The sequence below is a fragment of the Pelodiscus sinensis genome, chromosome 2 (genome assembly GCF_049634645.1).
Source record: "Pelodiscus sinensis isolate JC-2024 chromosome 2, ASM4963464v1, whole genome shotgun sequence".
In the NCBI taxonomy this organism is placed as follows: Eukaryota; Metazoa; Chordata; order Testudines; family Trionychidae; genus Pelodiscus; species Pelodiscus sinensis.
This window is the reverse complement of record NC_134712.1, coordinates 195660158-195673720: the sequence shown is the minus strand read 5'-3', so window position 1 is coordinate 195673720 and position 13563 is coordinate 195660158. Positions and strand designations below refer to the sequence as shown.

Here is a 13563-nt window from a genome sequence, read left to right as displayed (position 1 = left end):
CACTGGCAGCGCGGGAGTTTAATGGGCGGACTGGAGCGGTTCTTCTCCTGGGGCACACTTCGTGGAGTGGAGCTCAACCCACCCAATTCGGGAAACAGCTCTTGCCCGGCCCCTGCGAATCAATGCAGCCTAGTAGGGAACCCGCCTCTTTGGACTCGTCCCTGCTTCCTCCCCAAATCCATAAAGCGGGAGATTTTTTCCAAGCTGACTCACACGCCTCATGTCAGTCCTGTCACATCCAGCGCTGCAAGCTGTTGCTTGAGCCGTGGCTGCTTTGCACTAGCCACCCGCCCCCTCTGCTCTGGGTGGCTGGCGGGCGGGGGCGGAGTCCGGGGAGACCACGCCCCCGCGGGCACGCCTACCCCTCCGCTCCCCCGGCGCACAGGGACCGCAATGATTTAGAAGTTCAGGAATCCCACGTGACGTCACCGAGGGTGATGTAATGCTTCTCTAAATAGAACGTATTGTAACCTTCCCTCAGTCCAACGTGGTTCCTTCACCCAAGCTGCTGGTCCTTTCCCTTCTACACTTGTTTGGTAAGTTCCTCTAAATCTTGCTCTGACTTTATGAAACTCACTTTTCAGTGCATTTAAAGTCTCGCTTCCTGGACGCGTTAAAGTACTTGTGTGCATAGGACTGAGCGGCTAGGGACTGGGAGCGTGTGTGAATTAACTGGGGAGAAAAGGGGGGAGGATTTAAAGTTAGGGGGGAGACATCTCATTCATTGCAAAGAGGTTTATTGTGTTGGGGGTGGTTTGAACGGGGAGGGGGGAAGGGGGAGTAAACAGTAGCTTTTTGCTACTAAGCCTGGGACTGTTTAGTTTGTTTTCAATGTATGATAGTACTCATTTGAGATTCCCCCCTCCCTTTCCAGGAGGCGCTTTAGTGGCTGCGATGTTTGATCAGTGAGATGCTTCTGTGAAGATGGCTTTTTGAACGTGTGTGTGTATCGCTCATTCCTCTCAGTGACTGGCCGGGTGGTGGGGGTGGCGGTGGGGGCACCGGAAAAGTTGCTGAAGCAGCAAGAAGCGCAGTGAGCAGTCGGAGCGAGCGAGGGCAGCAACTTTGCGATTCCTCTGTTCAGTACACCAAGCAAACAGTTGGAAAGTTTTGAAACTCTCTCGCTGTGTATGTGCGTGTGTTGAAACAAGAGCTAGCGAAGTCATTAGTATGCTGCCGGGACCGTAAGCGTGTGTATGCATGTGTGTCCGAGAACCGCTGAGATGTAACTGCTGCTGCCATCTCCCGCTGTCTGCACGGAGCATGTAGGTACAGACTGTGGCAAATTCAGTATCATTCTTGCTGTAGCTCTTTCGGGAGAGGATTTTTTTAACTAGACACAGAAGTCTGGAAGGCTGATGCTCCCCCCCCCCCCCATCTTTGCCTTATTTCTTTCCGGCATAACATCTTTTCTTGCCGCTGCTGTAATGACAGCTCTTGGGTTCCTAGAACTGCTCTCAGAAGTCTCCCTGTCTTCGTGAAGCTTTCGCTTTCTTCTTATCTGAACTAGATTCCAATCGCTGCAACTTTGATTTAAGTTTTGGAAAAGGCTTCTTAATCCAGAGCACCAGAGGCTCAACTGCCTACCGGTTGCTGGTTCACGTGTATGTATTGTTTCTTAAATGGACTTTTATTGGTGACTGCACAACATACTGATCTTCCCACCTCCCCTTCCTCAGCTCCAGTCCCCACATGATGCCTATTGTTATGGCTCAGGACTGGAGTGGGCTGTGTGTATATTTCGTTGTTAGGTGGCTGCATCGCTATGTTTGGTTCTCTCCCGCCGCTCCCCCCCCCCCCCCCACGCCCTTCTGACATATCTCTGGGAATAAGGCTGGATACTGGGCCATTACGTCATTCTGCAGACTAGTAAGTGTTTGATTAACAGCCTTAGATACTGAAGGGTTCAGGGGGTTAGAAGTGCTGACAAAGCAACTCTCCCTTTTACAGTCCCCACTGGCTAAGCACATCTTTTTTAAGCCCCCCCCCCCAATTCAATCCATATCTCCTTTATTACTCCTGTGATTTAGGCTTCTCTCTCCTTCTCTTTAGATAACTTTTGTCCTTCCAGAATTGTAAAGGGTTCTGGAATGTAATGGGAATACCTGCTAAACCCTGCCCTTTCTGTTATTTATGTCCAGGCATGAGTGAGCCGTCATCTCCCGGCTTTATTATAAATGTTGCAGTCTGAAAGAGAGAAGTGGTTCAAAGTGGATATTAATTCAATAAAATGATGGTCCACATGTGTGTCTTGTACAATTAAAATGTCTAAAGAGTACTTACTTAACACAGTATGACCAGAGGATTTCTGTATTTTATCAATAGGAAACAATATACAGACAGATGGAAACAGATGTTAGACCAAAGGACAATAAGAGTTCTTGGGTTTTCCTTGAGACCATACGTTTCAAAGATAACTCTTCTTCTAGTTGCACCAGAGTTCCTTTGCCTGGCCATTTGGAGAAAATATAGTGTGTCAAATAACAGTGGAGGAAGAATTTTCTTCTGAAACTGTCAAGTAGAAATAATCCAGAAACCAGACTGTAAAGTTTTTTTTTTAATAAATTGTTTCTAGAGTTATAGGGTGAGAACAAAATCAAAGAAAATCTATACTTTGACACAGTTTGTGGGAATTTGTTCTGAAGTAGATACGCTTTGGTAGAATATTAAAAAAAAAACTATAGAAAATGTACAAGTTTGAATGCCCCCTTTGGCATGTCTTTGGATGAAGTCAGCATTACAATGTTAAAAATACTTTTAAAATGTTAAACTTCTCATTTGTTACTCCTTAGTCCTAAAGGGAGCAGTGCAGGTTGCAAAGCATCAGAAAAAAGTGTGGTTAACGATCAGTGATTAGTGATAAGTGATTAGTGGTTTTATTCAAACTGTTACCTCTGACCAGAAGCACACATCAGAGGATTAACAGGCTCTTTAGATAAATGCTCATTAGTGGAAGGAGAAAAACGAAGATAATAGGCATGCACACAGGGACAACTTTCGAGGAAAATCATTCCTGTCTCTGGAATAATAAGCTCTATTAGCAGAAAGCCTCTTTAAATTAAAAGTTGCTTTTATCTTGTAAATCAAAGTTAGATGTAGAAGGTCACTCTGCTATTATAAGCTAAATTTTCCCATATCCACTAGATGTGGATTATCCCAGTTGTGATATTTATTTAAATAAACAATTGAATCTTTAAAGAAACTGAAAATTCTCAAGTGCCAAAGTCCTGTATTTTAAGGTATCCACTTCAAACATAGAAAGGGAAGCCTGCTGTCAGCTAACTAGATGGCGTAGTACTGTTCTCTGTGAACATACAGTTCTGGATTATAAACCAAGCAAGTTGCTGCTTGCTAGATGTCCTTCAACACTTTCTACAAAGTTGATTTTGTGCTGGTTTGGAGGTTAGACAGTTCTACAAGTTTTTAGTCACTTTTTCCATGTCAGTTAATCTAGTGAGTTAAAGGCTACTGGAAATATTAATCTAATTATAAAAAGAAACTGATAGAGGCAAACAGAACTAGTTGGCTCAACTAGCTCTTGATTGAAATAGTGATCGTAAAGTACGAAACCTGTCTTCTACTGGTTTAATAAAATAACATTCTGATGTTCTAATCTTAAATACAAACATATTGAAATACACAGTAACATCTTTCCCCGGCTACCACTAGCAACCGGAGTTTTTTTTTTAAAGTCACTAGGAAAGAGAAAAGTTGACTTAGTGACTGAACAAAACAACTCGTCCTGATTTTACTCTACAGATAATGGTAAGAAGTCTCATATTTTCCTGTTAATTGATCTTTAACTATTGATAAAAAAGGATAATATGTCAGTTTTGTTCATGCACAGTTTGTAAAGAATTAGTGTCTATTATTCTCCATAGAATTTGTAATGTTTGTTGTCTCTGTTTATAGCTAGATTATCAAGCTTCCAAAACTTCAATGTTTACATGTACACGCTTACCATGGAATAGGAAATTGAAATGCTAAAAATATGAATCCAGCAAATTGGAATGGTCTTACTGTAACTTTAAATGGACAGTTACAAGCGGTCAGTTAGCATTTTATGCGACAAAGAGGTTTTTTTCTAAAGACAAAGATATTTCTTGATATGTGGTTGAAAGTAACTTGGTCTACTTGGAAGGATAGTAAGCTTTGCCTTGGACTAATGAATATTGGGTGCCGTTTATTCTAGACACTTAAAAATATGTACTTCTGTCCCCAGATCTTAACATATATTAAAAACAAATTGCAACCAGAAAACCAAATAAATATCAATTGATAATCTAGGCTGTATTTACAGAAACCCAACTCTCAGAACAAGGGAAGGTCTGATCTCTTTATTCAACCTACGGGAAAAGAAAGGGAAGAAAAAGCATTACTGCTAAAAGAGAAGGTAAAATGGGAAGAGGTTGTGTCCATAATCCTGCTCACCTTATGATGCAGTGGGGCTACTTGCCTGAATAATGGAAGGAAGATTTGGCCCCGTGTGTATACATTTTGAATTAATTGGCTTACTGTAGTTTATAGAAGAAGCTCTGAAGTATCCTGAAATTCCCTGAGGTTCTTACTCTTCAAAGGGATCTTCCATGTGATATTGCATGTGAGACCTAGAGTCCAGTAACGATGGACCTCGCATTAACTTCAGACAGTTCTTAGGGCCCAATCCTTCTGTCCTCCCTCAAGCAAACTTTTATGGATATCAGTGAGATTTTGTAGAAGGATTTGGTCTTAAATGATTAACAGGGCTATTTCAGATACTTTTTACTTCCTTCTGGGACCCCAGGTAAGATGTGCCGATCTTTTGACTACATTCTTTTTTCATAAAAGATTTTTTCCCTAGAAATCTGTCACTTAGTATTTTTTCTAGTTAGCAACCCTGCAGACCTGTTGCTTTGATTTATTAATAAACCTTCTGTGTATGGATTGGCCACCCTTAAAGTTTTATTTTAATTCAAAATGAACTTTTTTTTGTGTATATCCCTCTGCATACATCAAATTAATTTACCTTTTTTTTTTTTAATAACAGGATAAAATTGCCATCTATTTAAAGTAGAGTTGAGTTACTAAGGTCTGTATCTTGTGACCTCTACTTTAACAACATGTGAATTGTTCCTTACTAGAGACTAAACAGAATCTAGCTTTAACTGTTTGCTACATATATATCTTTCAGTTGACCAAGTTGTTTGAGACCTGAACCCGTTAACGGCAGAGAGCAACAGGTCTTTCTGTTATGCATAAATCTCTGTTTCTGTGTTGACTAAATGAACTTGTATATAACTGACTTGAATTTTGTTTGGGCTAACTTTTTACATATAAACTTTTATCACAATAAACTGGATTTCTTTTAGTGGAAACACTGAAAATATTTTTGAGATTCACACTCTTGCTGACTTAGATATTGTCCTGGTTGATCAATTGCCTAGCTGTCTAAGTGGCCATTCTATTATATCCAAACACATTATTCTGCAGGTTGTTTTTCTCTGACAAAGGGTAGTATGTCATGTAACCTGTGCTACTTGTCTCTGAGACAGTTAGTTTGCAAAGTAAAATGTAAATACTATAAGATACAGGCAAGTAGTTCTTTGTTACAGATGTAGTCGAAGAGTTCTTTGTTTTAAGGAACTATGGATTTGTTTGTGCTTTTTAAAAGCATTATTATAATAAACAGTCACAAAATTAATGCAACTTTAGCTTCTAGTAACTTTCAGACTTAAGCTCCAGCACAACTTTCCCTCTCACTACAAACTGCATTGTTGCATCAATTTAAAATCTTTAAAAGATTGTTCTTTAAGCAATTATCTCTATTTCTTTTTTCATCTAATTTGAATATTAACCATGTTACAGGGGTAAGATCAGTACTTTTACAGGTTTGTGATACATTTGACATGCTTATATATAATATACATATATTTCTAGTGAATGTCTCAAATTCCATTGCTGTAAAAATAAATATAGGCATACACTGATATACACAATGTGTATATATAATAATTGTTGTAAGAACACTTGCTGAACCAAAAATACCATAGTATATTGTTTTTGATTTACCTGTGCTATGGCACTTTAAAAATAATAGCATGTCTAGTGTTTTCACTAACGTTATTTTAGTGCAGAATTTAAAATATTGGCATTCTGCATTTTTATTACCCATCAAAGCTTCATTAATGGGAGCTGGGTTTAGAGATTTTAGAAAAAGAGGTGGCTGTATCTGTTTTTGTAGATTTCAAGATAGTGATAAAAATACTGTTTTATAAATGAGAAGAGATTGACTTAGGATTTTACTGAAGGCTGTAGGATTTTCACAGTAAAACATTCAAAGCTTAGTATAATATCCGTAGCTTACTAAATGTTATGCTTTGATTTTTGTTTCTGCCTCCTTTTTTGAGACTCCATTCAAGAAGTCAGTCTCACACGTGCTTCAAAATAAATATTTCTGAAAGTTACATGGTATTTGTTTCATTTTCCTATTTAGAATCTCATATTTTAAGTTATTTAGGACTTGTTATCATGACAGCATTCTGCTCAAGGTGATATTAGATGTGGCAATATAATCCTTCACAGTAAGGGGATTCCAGTAGCCTGATTAAAAATTACCAGAATGCCCTTAGAGGGGAGGTCCGAAGAGAAAGCCAAGAGTATGGGAATTTCAGTTTCAGTTAGAAAACAATCCCCAAATGCTGTAATAACTTTAACAGAATAAGGGCCTTATTTTGCTTTTCTTGGATACCGGAAACTCCCATTGAATTTAGCCTCAGAAGGGTAGCTATGTTAGTCTATATTGGCAAAAAAACAACAAGGAGTCTTGAGGTGTCTTAAAGTCTAGCAGATTTATTTGGGCATAAGCTTTTATGGGTAAAAACCACTTCATCATATCCTTGTTGTTTTATTGATTTCGGTGGAGTTCTGGTTACTTTTGTATCTTGTGCTTTTATGCATACCTTGTCCATTTGACGATCAGTCATTAATATATATTTGATTTCCTACTTCTGAATACATTTTAAATAATAATTGTTTCCATTTCTATTTCTTTGCTGCCTTTCTGCAAGCAATGTTTGCTAATACTGCCATCCTATATTGCCCTTCATTTCAATTCTTTTCCTTCCCATGGATTTTGCATCTCTGGTATACACCATTTCAGTGGTGACCCCAACAATTACTGATGTTTGAAGTTTCCCAATTAGGAGTCCACGGTACTGAGGTTACTCTGTTTGACTCAGTGACATTTTATGTGTGTGTGTGATTGGGTAGGAAACAAAGGGCTTCAGAGAAATTATTTAATTAAGTTGAAAAATCTTTTTTTCTTACCGTTTGACAGTGGCAGCCTATTTACCTGTTGCTATATAGGCGCATGGTCACCAGGATACCATTGCTGCACATTGTGTGTGATATGGCATCATTTATAGTCTGCTGCTTTATAACTGGTCACAAGTATTTAGAAATTCATTTGACTAATGTGGGAAATAAATAGGGGCCAGCAGTTCCCAGATTTTTGTTCTTCAATACCTGACTGGCAAGACTTGAGTAATGGTGACTAATATAAAACATTCAACACAGGGGGCTCTGGAGCACAATAACTTGAATTTAAGATTAGATGGAGCCTATGTTGCATGAAGTGGCTCTAACAGGATGAGTTAAACTGTAGCATTACCTTGAGTACTCAAGTAAACTAACTAGTATATGTGTTTGTTCATATTGCTCTTGCTACTTCTTCCCCCTTAAAAAGTTTGTAAGTGACCATTTAGATCACTTATCAGTTATAGAATATGGATGTGTGGCATTTAGACAGTTACACATCCATATAACAGTATTTTACCTAATTAAGCAGCAAGATACTGCAAGGTGTGAATTATTGCATTAATTTTATTAATTAATACTCTGTATTTTGGGCATTGAGGTTACAAACCAATTGCCATTAGTGTTAGGAGGTGTGAATTGGCACACCATTATTCACATTTGAGACTTTATGACAACTATATAATTATATTTTAAATGGTATTTATATTTACACATTGAAGTTCATAAATTGTGAGTAGCAAATCATGGTGTATTTATAATAACCACTCAGAATTATTTTTAGTCAGTCAGATCGCTCCCAGTGAAGTCAAAGGGTGTAATTGTCACTAAACTCAAATGGGAGTAGGTGCAGGCTATTAAGGGTGACCTGTAAAAGGCGTTATAGACATGTAAATATGTGTGTTTCGATATAAAAAGTCTGGGAGGGTTTTGTATATTAGAAATTCAAATCTTATCTATCTTGGAACAAACTGTGATAACTAGAGAAATAGCAAAATTAAGATATATAAAGAAAGTGAACACTGAGCAGTTGAGAAGGGAATGGACTTTTAGTCCGATTGTTTAGAAATATTTCTTTTTGTTGCTGTCCCCCTCTAACCATTTAGCTTCAGCGCTTAATGAATATTTGAGGAAAAATTCATCTTTGTTAAAGATTCAGCATTCACACAAATTCAAAAAAATTCCCGCAAGTCTAGAGACTTCTCTTGGTGTCCAGGTAATCTAGCAAGATTAGGAAGGACTACATTTTATAATTTCATCCTGTAAAAAAATAAGATGGGGAATTCTTACTCCCTTGTCCCCAACAGCGCATGTGCGCATGCACACTTATCCTGTGTGTATATCATTTTAAATGAATACGCAGTACAAAAGGGTTAAAAGAACAGATTAAAATATTAGGAAGCTCAAAACTAGACCAACTTTTAAACATTCTGTTATCTGTCTTTCATTACCCAGCCTTAATAAATTAGTGTGTACACATGAGACGAAAAGAAAAACAATTTAGCAAGGAAGCAGATTTTAATTTCCAGTGTGCAAAGTAGTGATGGGCAGCCTAGGCTTGTGAATGGGCTGCAGACCCGCCGATGGGGGCAGATAGGCAAAAGGGGTAGTTGCCCCAGGGCCCAGCGATTCAAAGGGGTCCAGGGCTCCTTATAGCCACCGCTGCTACTGTGGCGGCATTAGTGGCTGGAGCCCCAGGCCCTTCAAATTGCTACTTAGAGCATCACACCGTGCAAAAGGCCGGGGGTGTATGTGCCTCAGTTTAGGCAGCACTGAGAGCTGGCTGCCCCAGCTCCACCTCTTCTGCCCAAAGCCCCGCTTCTTCCAGGAGTGTAGAGCACTTCTCCCCCGCTTTAGCCAGACTGTCAGCTTCCCTGGTGGGCTGCATGAGTGGCCCTCCTTCATCTCAGTGGGCTGCAAGATTGTTGTAACCAAGATAGTCTCCTGGGATAGGGTCGTTTTGCTAACTGCACTTGTGTACTTTGTATTTGCACTTTGATTGGATGCAGAGTGAGCGCACAGCTCTCACAGTCAATGCTGTGTGCAATCAGCACCCATCTCACTTCATGTACTTTTGCTTTACATGCTTGTCACTTTAGTAATACCAGCAAGAAAAAACCTATGTGGACAGAAACCAGCGAAATCTGGTAGCCTGCATATAGGCAATGGTAAACACGATATCTTGCAGACCACACACAGAACCCCGATGGGCCAAATGCAGCCTGTGTGCTTCAGGCCTGTGTACCATTGGTTCAAAGCATTATTACAGAAAGTGATGGAAAAGAATATTTTATTGTTAATATTTTTTGAAGAATCCTTGACAGGGTGCTTAAATGACACACATGTTTTCTAAGTGACATGTGACACCAGAAAGGATCAAATAAAGATCTGTAGACGTGTACAGATACTTGCGTTATGGTAGAAACCAAAACTATTAATTATAATAGGGCCTAAACGTGCTCTCTCACACGATTTAGGAACAACTCTTCTGAAAGAGATTCGAGTCATGGAGTCAATTCTGAATGTAGCAAATTAGTTTGTCAATTGTATGTTTATGCAAATCCTATTATTAAAGCAAAAGCCTGATTCATCAAATTGAGGATTTCTGTTTCTTCTAGATGAGCATGTTTATATACCTCTGCTTCTATTGTGACTACTCTTACTATGTTTGGGGAGTGGGAAATATTGGGAATACTTATTTGTGCACAATTCATATTTCTTCCACTCTGTCTTTTTTCTCTTGCAAACTTTATGTGCAGGTGCTCCATCGACTTACACTGTCTCTCTCTGACTGTCACCATTCTGGCCTCATGCCTGTGTAACATATAACAAAATCCCATTCAGATTTTCAGTTGAATATAGGAGGTGAATTAACACAGGTACAGATTTTGCTCTTAATTTCACCCTTGTGAAGCAGAGGTAGTTCCATTGACTTCAATACTATCATCTGAGGACAGGCTACGGTTGCCAGGTGTCCGGTTTTGAACTGGACAGTCCAGTATTCGAGCATTCTGTTCGGGAAACAAATTGAAAAATATAAATGAGAAATTATAAATGTCCGGTATTTTCTAAATAAGATGTAATGTAGATTGTGGTGTAATGGCAAGTGTGTCTGGTATTTTTGTTGAAACCATCTGGCAACCCTAGGACGGGCCTAAAATTTTCTTATTTGGAATATTAGTTCACTTTCCCATATCCCGATGGACTTGGCAAATAATAATAATTTGATTGGTTGGAAGGTTTTTTCACACTTCTGAAGGAATTATTTTGCTCTATTGTATGTCTACATAGTTATGGCCCAAGACATTTGCATATATGACACTTTAACGCTGGATTTATGCATAGGCTAAATAAACTACATTTTAGTACCTCAGATTATGGAGGACCTCTAAATGCAAAAAATTATTAGTTTAGTCCTTTCCTACATACCAGTATATATGCAAATATAAAACTTTATTATTTCTATTTTCATTGTCCTTTCTGTTAGAATAATACATATTTTTGGTAATGCTATGGGACTTCTTAAACATGACATAGCGTAGAGTCTCAGCATGTCTTAATCTAGCCCATGCTGGAGCTGCAATCTAAAGAATAATTAAACATATTTGCACAACAGACTTCAGTGTGTGCTGAAGCAACTGACCCGATACTTTGATATACAGAGTCAAGATGAGAAATTTTAACTATGTGGCCCGATCTTTGGTCTTGTAAATGTGTGCAGCCCTATTGGCTTAAATGAAACAGCATCAGCTGAGGATCTGGCTCATAGTGTTAGCAAAACTGCACACAGTGGTAACTTTTTTTTCTTTTTTGTAAGAGGATACTGTAAAGAGTTTTAGGCATCCTAACTGAAACTGTTTAAATCTGGAGGACCTTTCCCCATCAGGGTAGATGCCATAATAATAAAATCTGTTCTTCCATGCCATTTTTTTAAAAGTACTATTAAGTGCACATTGTTTTTGTGTTCCCTGTGCTGGCTCTTCAGTCGACTAAATCATTATTATCAGAGCAATGCTGTGCTGAGGTCATCAGTGACGATGGTGTGAAAACAAGCAAGTTTTAGCAGGAGAAATCACTATATAATCTGACAGGGATGTTGTCTGGTCCAAAGCAGCCATGTTAATTTTAGCTCCAATCTAAGCAAAGAAGAAAACAGTTTGGCTGATTCATAACAAATACATATTCCACTCTCTGTTATGCTGGTGTAAATCTAAGATGACACCACTTGAAAGAAGTTTGTTTAGATTTACATTGATGTAGCTGAGAACAGAATTTGTATCAATGCTTTTATTTGAAAAATAAAAACAGAATTCTGCTTCCATTCATGTAGGTGCAAATAAGGAGTAACCCTGCTGACGCATATTTTACACCAATGAAATTGAGAGCCTAACTTTTTCCCCTATGTGGTTTTAAAGGCAGCTTCTCAAAATAAAACCAAGATTGTGTTGATCGGAGAGGCATCAACTGCACTATAATCTCAGTGGGTGATAGCTTTGAAACCTGATTATAACAATTAAATGTTTTGCTCAGATAATTTCTGCAGACATATTTACCTGCATTCTTATTAATTTTGGTGGGATAGAGATGTGGGCATTGCTGGGTGGATAGTTTTAGTGAAAGTTATTGGGATGAGAAACATGGACATCAAGACCCTTTATTTTTAAATTTCAAGTCACTTCTTTCTGAGGACATAACATGGAAAGAAGATATACATCCCTAATGCCACAAATTGAAACTGAACATCTTCTGCCAAAATCCCAAATGCATCTTTTATGGATGCCAAAAGTCTCAGCTCCCTCCTGCTTATCTATCAAGTTTTTCAGTTTGCATCTGACACCTTCTATTATGCATTGTCAATACAAAATCTTGGGGTATATTGAAGAGTTAGGGGTACCACAGTGGAAAAAGTTTCCAAAATTTAAGATTACTACTGAAGTTAAATTCAAAATACCTAGCACAAGGAATATTACAGTGACTTCATTTAATTAAGCATGACAATAGATACAAACCTGTTTGCTGAATCTTTGTGACAACTTCAGGTAATTTCTGTGTGCTGCAAGAATAAATTACTGATATTCCACAGAAACTACCTTCTAAGAAAATTTTGGACCAGGGTGCTGCAGAGAATATGGTAGCTGCTAATGTGCGCTTGGTTAAGAGGAGCATCCTTTATATTTTGCTGGTATGCTCTCTTCCTGCAGCACTGCAGACCTTCAATACATTTCGTATTTGTATCCACACAAAGATGGGCAGTTTCTATGTCTTATAGGTAGACTACGTTTTGTAAAATATTTTTGTAACACTTTGTTATTGAGTTTTATGACAGGCAAAACCAAGGTTGTGATCCTGGAAATTGTTTTGCATGGGTAGATGCTGTACTTGCAGGGAATAATTCTCAGGATCAGAGTCTAAACTATTCAGTTTACTACAAAAACATTAGATAGTCATAAATTACTCCTATAGTATTATATATCTCCTATAATATTATATCTATATCTCCTATAGTATTACATGCTATAATATATATCTCTTACAGTGTTATATATCTCCCAAAAAACCCGTATAAACAATCCAGCACCCATGAGCAACCTTCTGATCGCTTCCAATTCTAGAGCCAAATCACGCTTCTCACACAGAATATGCATGAGTGAGGTGAGAATGATATGGCCTCAAAATGTAAAGTTTTCACAATTTCTCTCTTCTCTTGCCCATCCACATTGCTATCACAAATAGATTCTCCTTCCTCTAATGCAGGAAGGGCAATTGGCTTCCTCTGTAGTACTATCCATTCCAGAGTTGAATCTCAACAGATAGCACTGCATTGGTTAATGATCTGTGACTGTAAATGTAGTTAGAGCTGTGGACTTGAGGGGGAAGACCAAGGACAGGCCTCCCTCAGCTGCACAAATAATCCTCCCAAGAAAAGTCAGGCTGCATTAAATTTTTATTGCCCCTTCTGTAATGCATAACCCCATAGGAATGAGTATGTATGGTGGGTGGGCAGTATAAGACAGCTGAAAGCATCACTGAAATCACGCTCAGTGTAAGATGAAGAGGGTGTGGGTAGGCCCTCTGTTGGCATGGAAGCCCTGTGTCACCAGACAATCCCCCAGGTTTTTTTCTGATTACCCAGGGTTAGGGCAGGAGAGAACTACCTTCCATTACTAGCCCAGTGGGGGAAGCTGACATGTTTTATCTTGATTCTAATATTATTTCTGATACAGTCCCAACTAACATTCTCATAAGCAAACTAGGCCAATGTTGTTTACA

General features: G+C 38.6%; 1 protein-coding gene across 7 annotated transcripts in view; it reads left to right on the top strand.

Moving 5' to 3' along the window:
- The first annotated feature begins 241 nt into the window (after positions 1–241).
- CREB5 (cAMP responsive element binding protein 5) overlaps positions 242–13563 on the top strand; it is a 365272-nt gene continuing 351950 nt past the window's right edge. For 2 of the 7 annotated variants that reach the window (XM_075922155.1, XM_075922150.1), the window contains exons 1-2: positions 244–536; positions 3693–3765. In XM_075922155.1, the coding sequence (XP_075778270.1) occupies positions 3763–3765 (3 nt within the window). In that variant the 5' untranslated portion in view covers positions 244–536; positions 3693–3762. Of the gene's footprint in view, positions 537–874; positions 943–990; positions 1266–3692; positions 3766–13563 lie in introns of those variants that run through there. The other 5 variants (XM_075922152.1, XM_006133220.4, XM_075922156.1 and 2 more) reach the window with 5 other exon arrangements.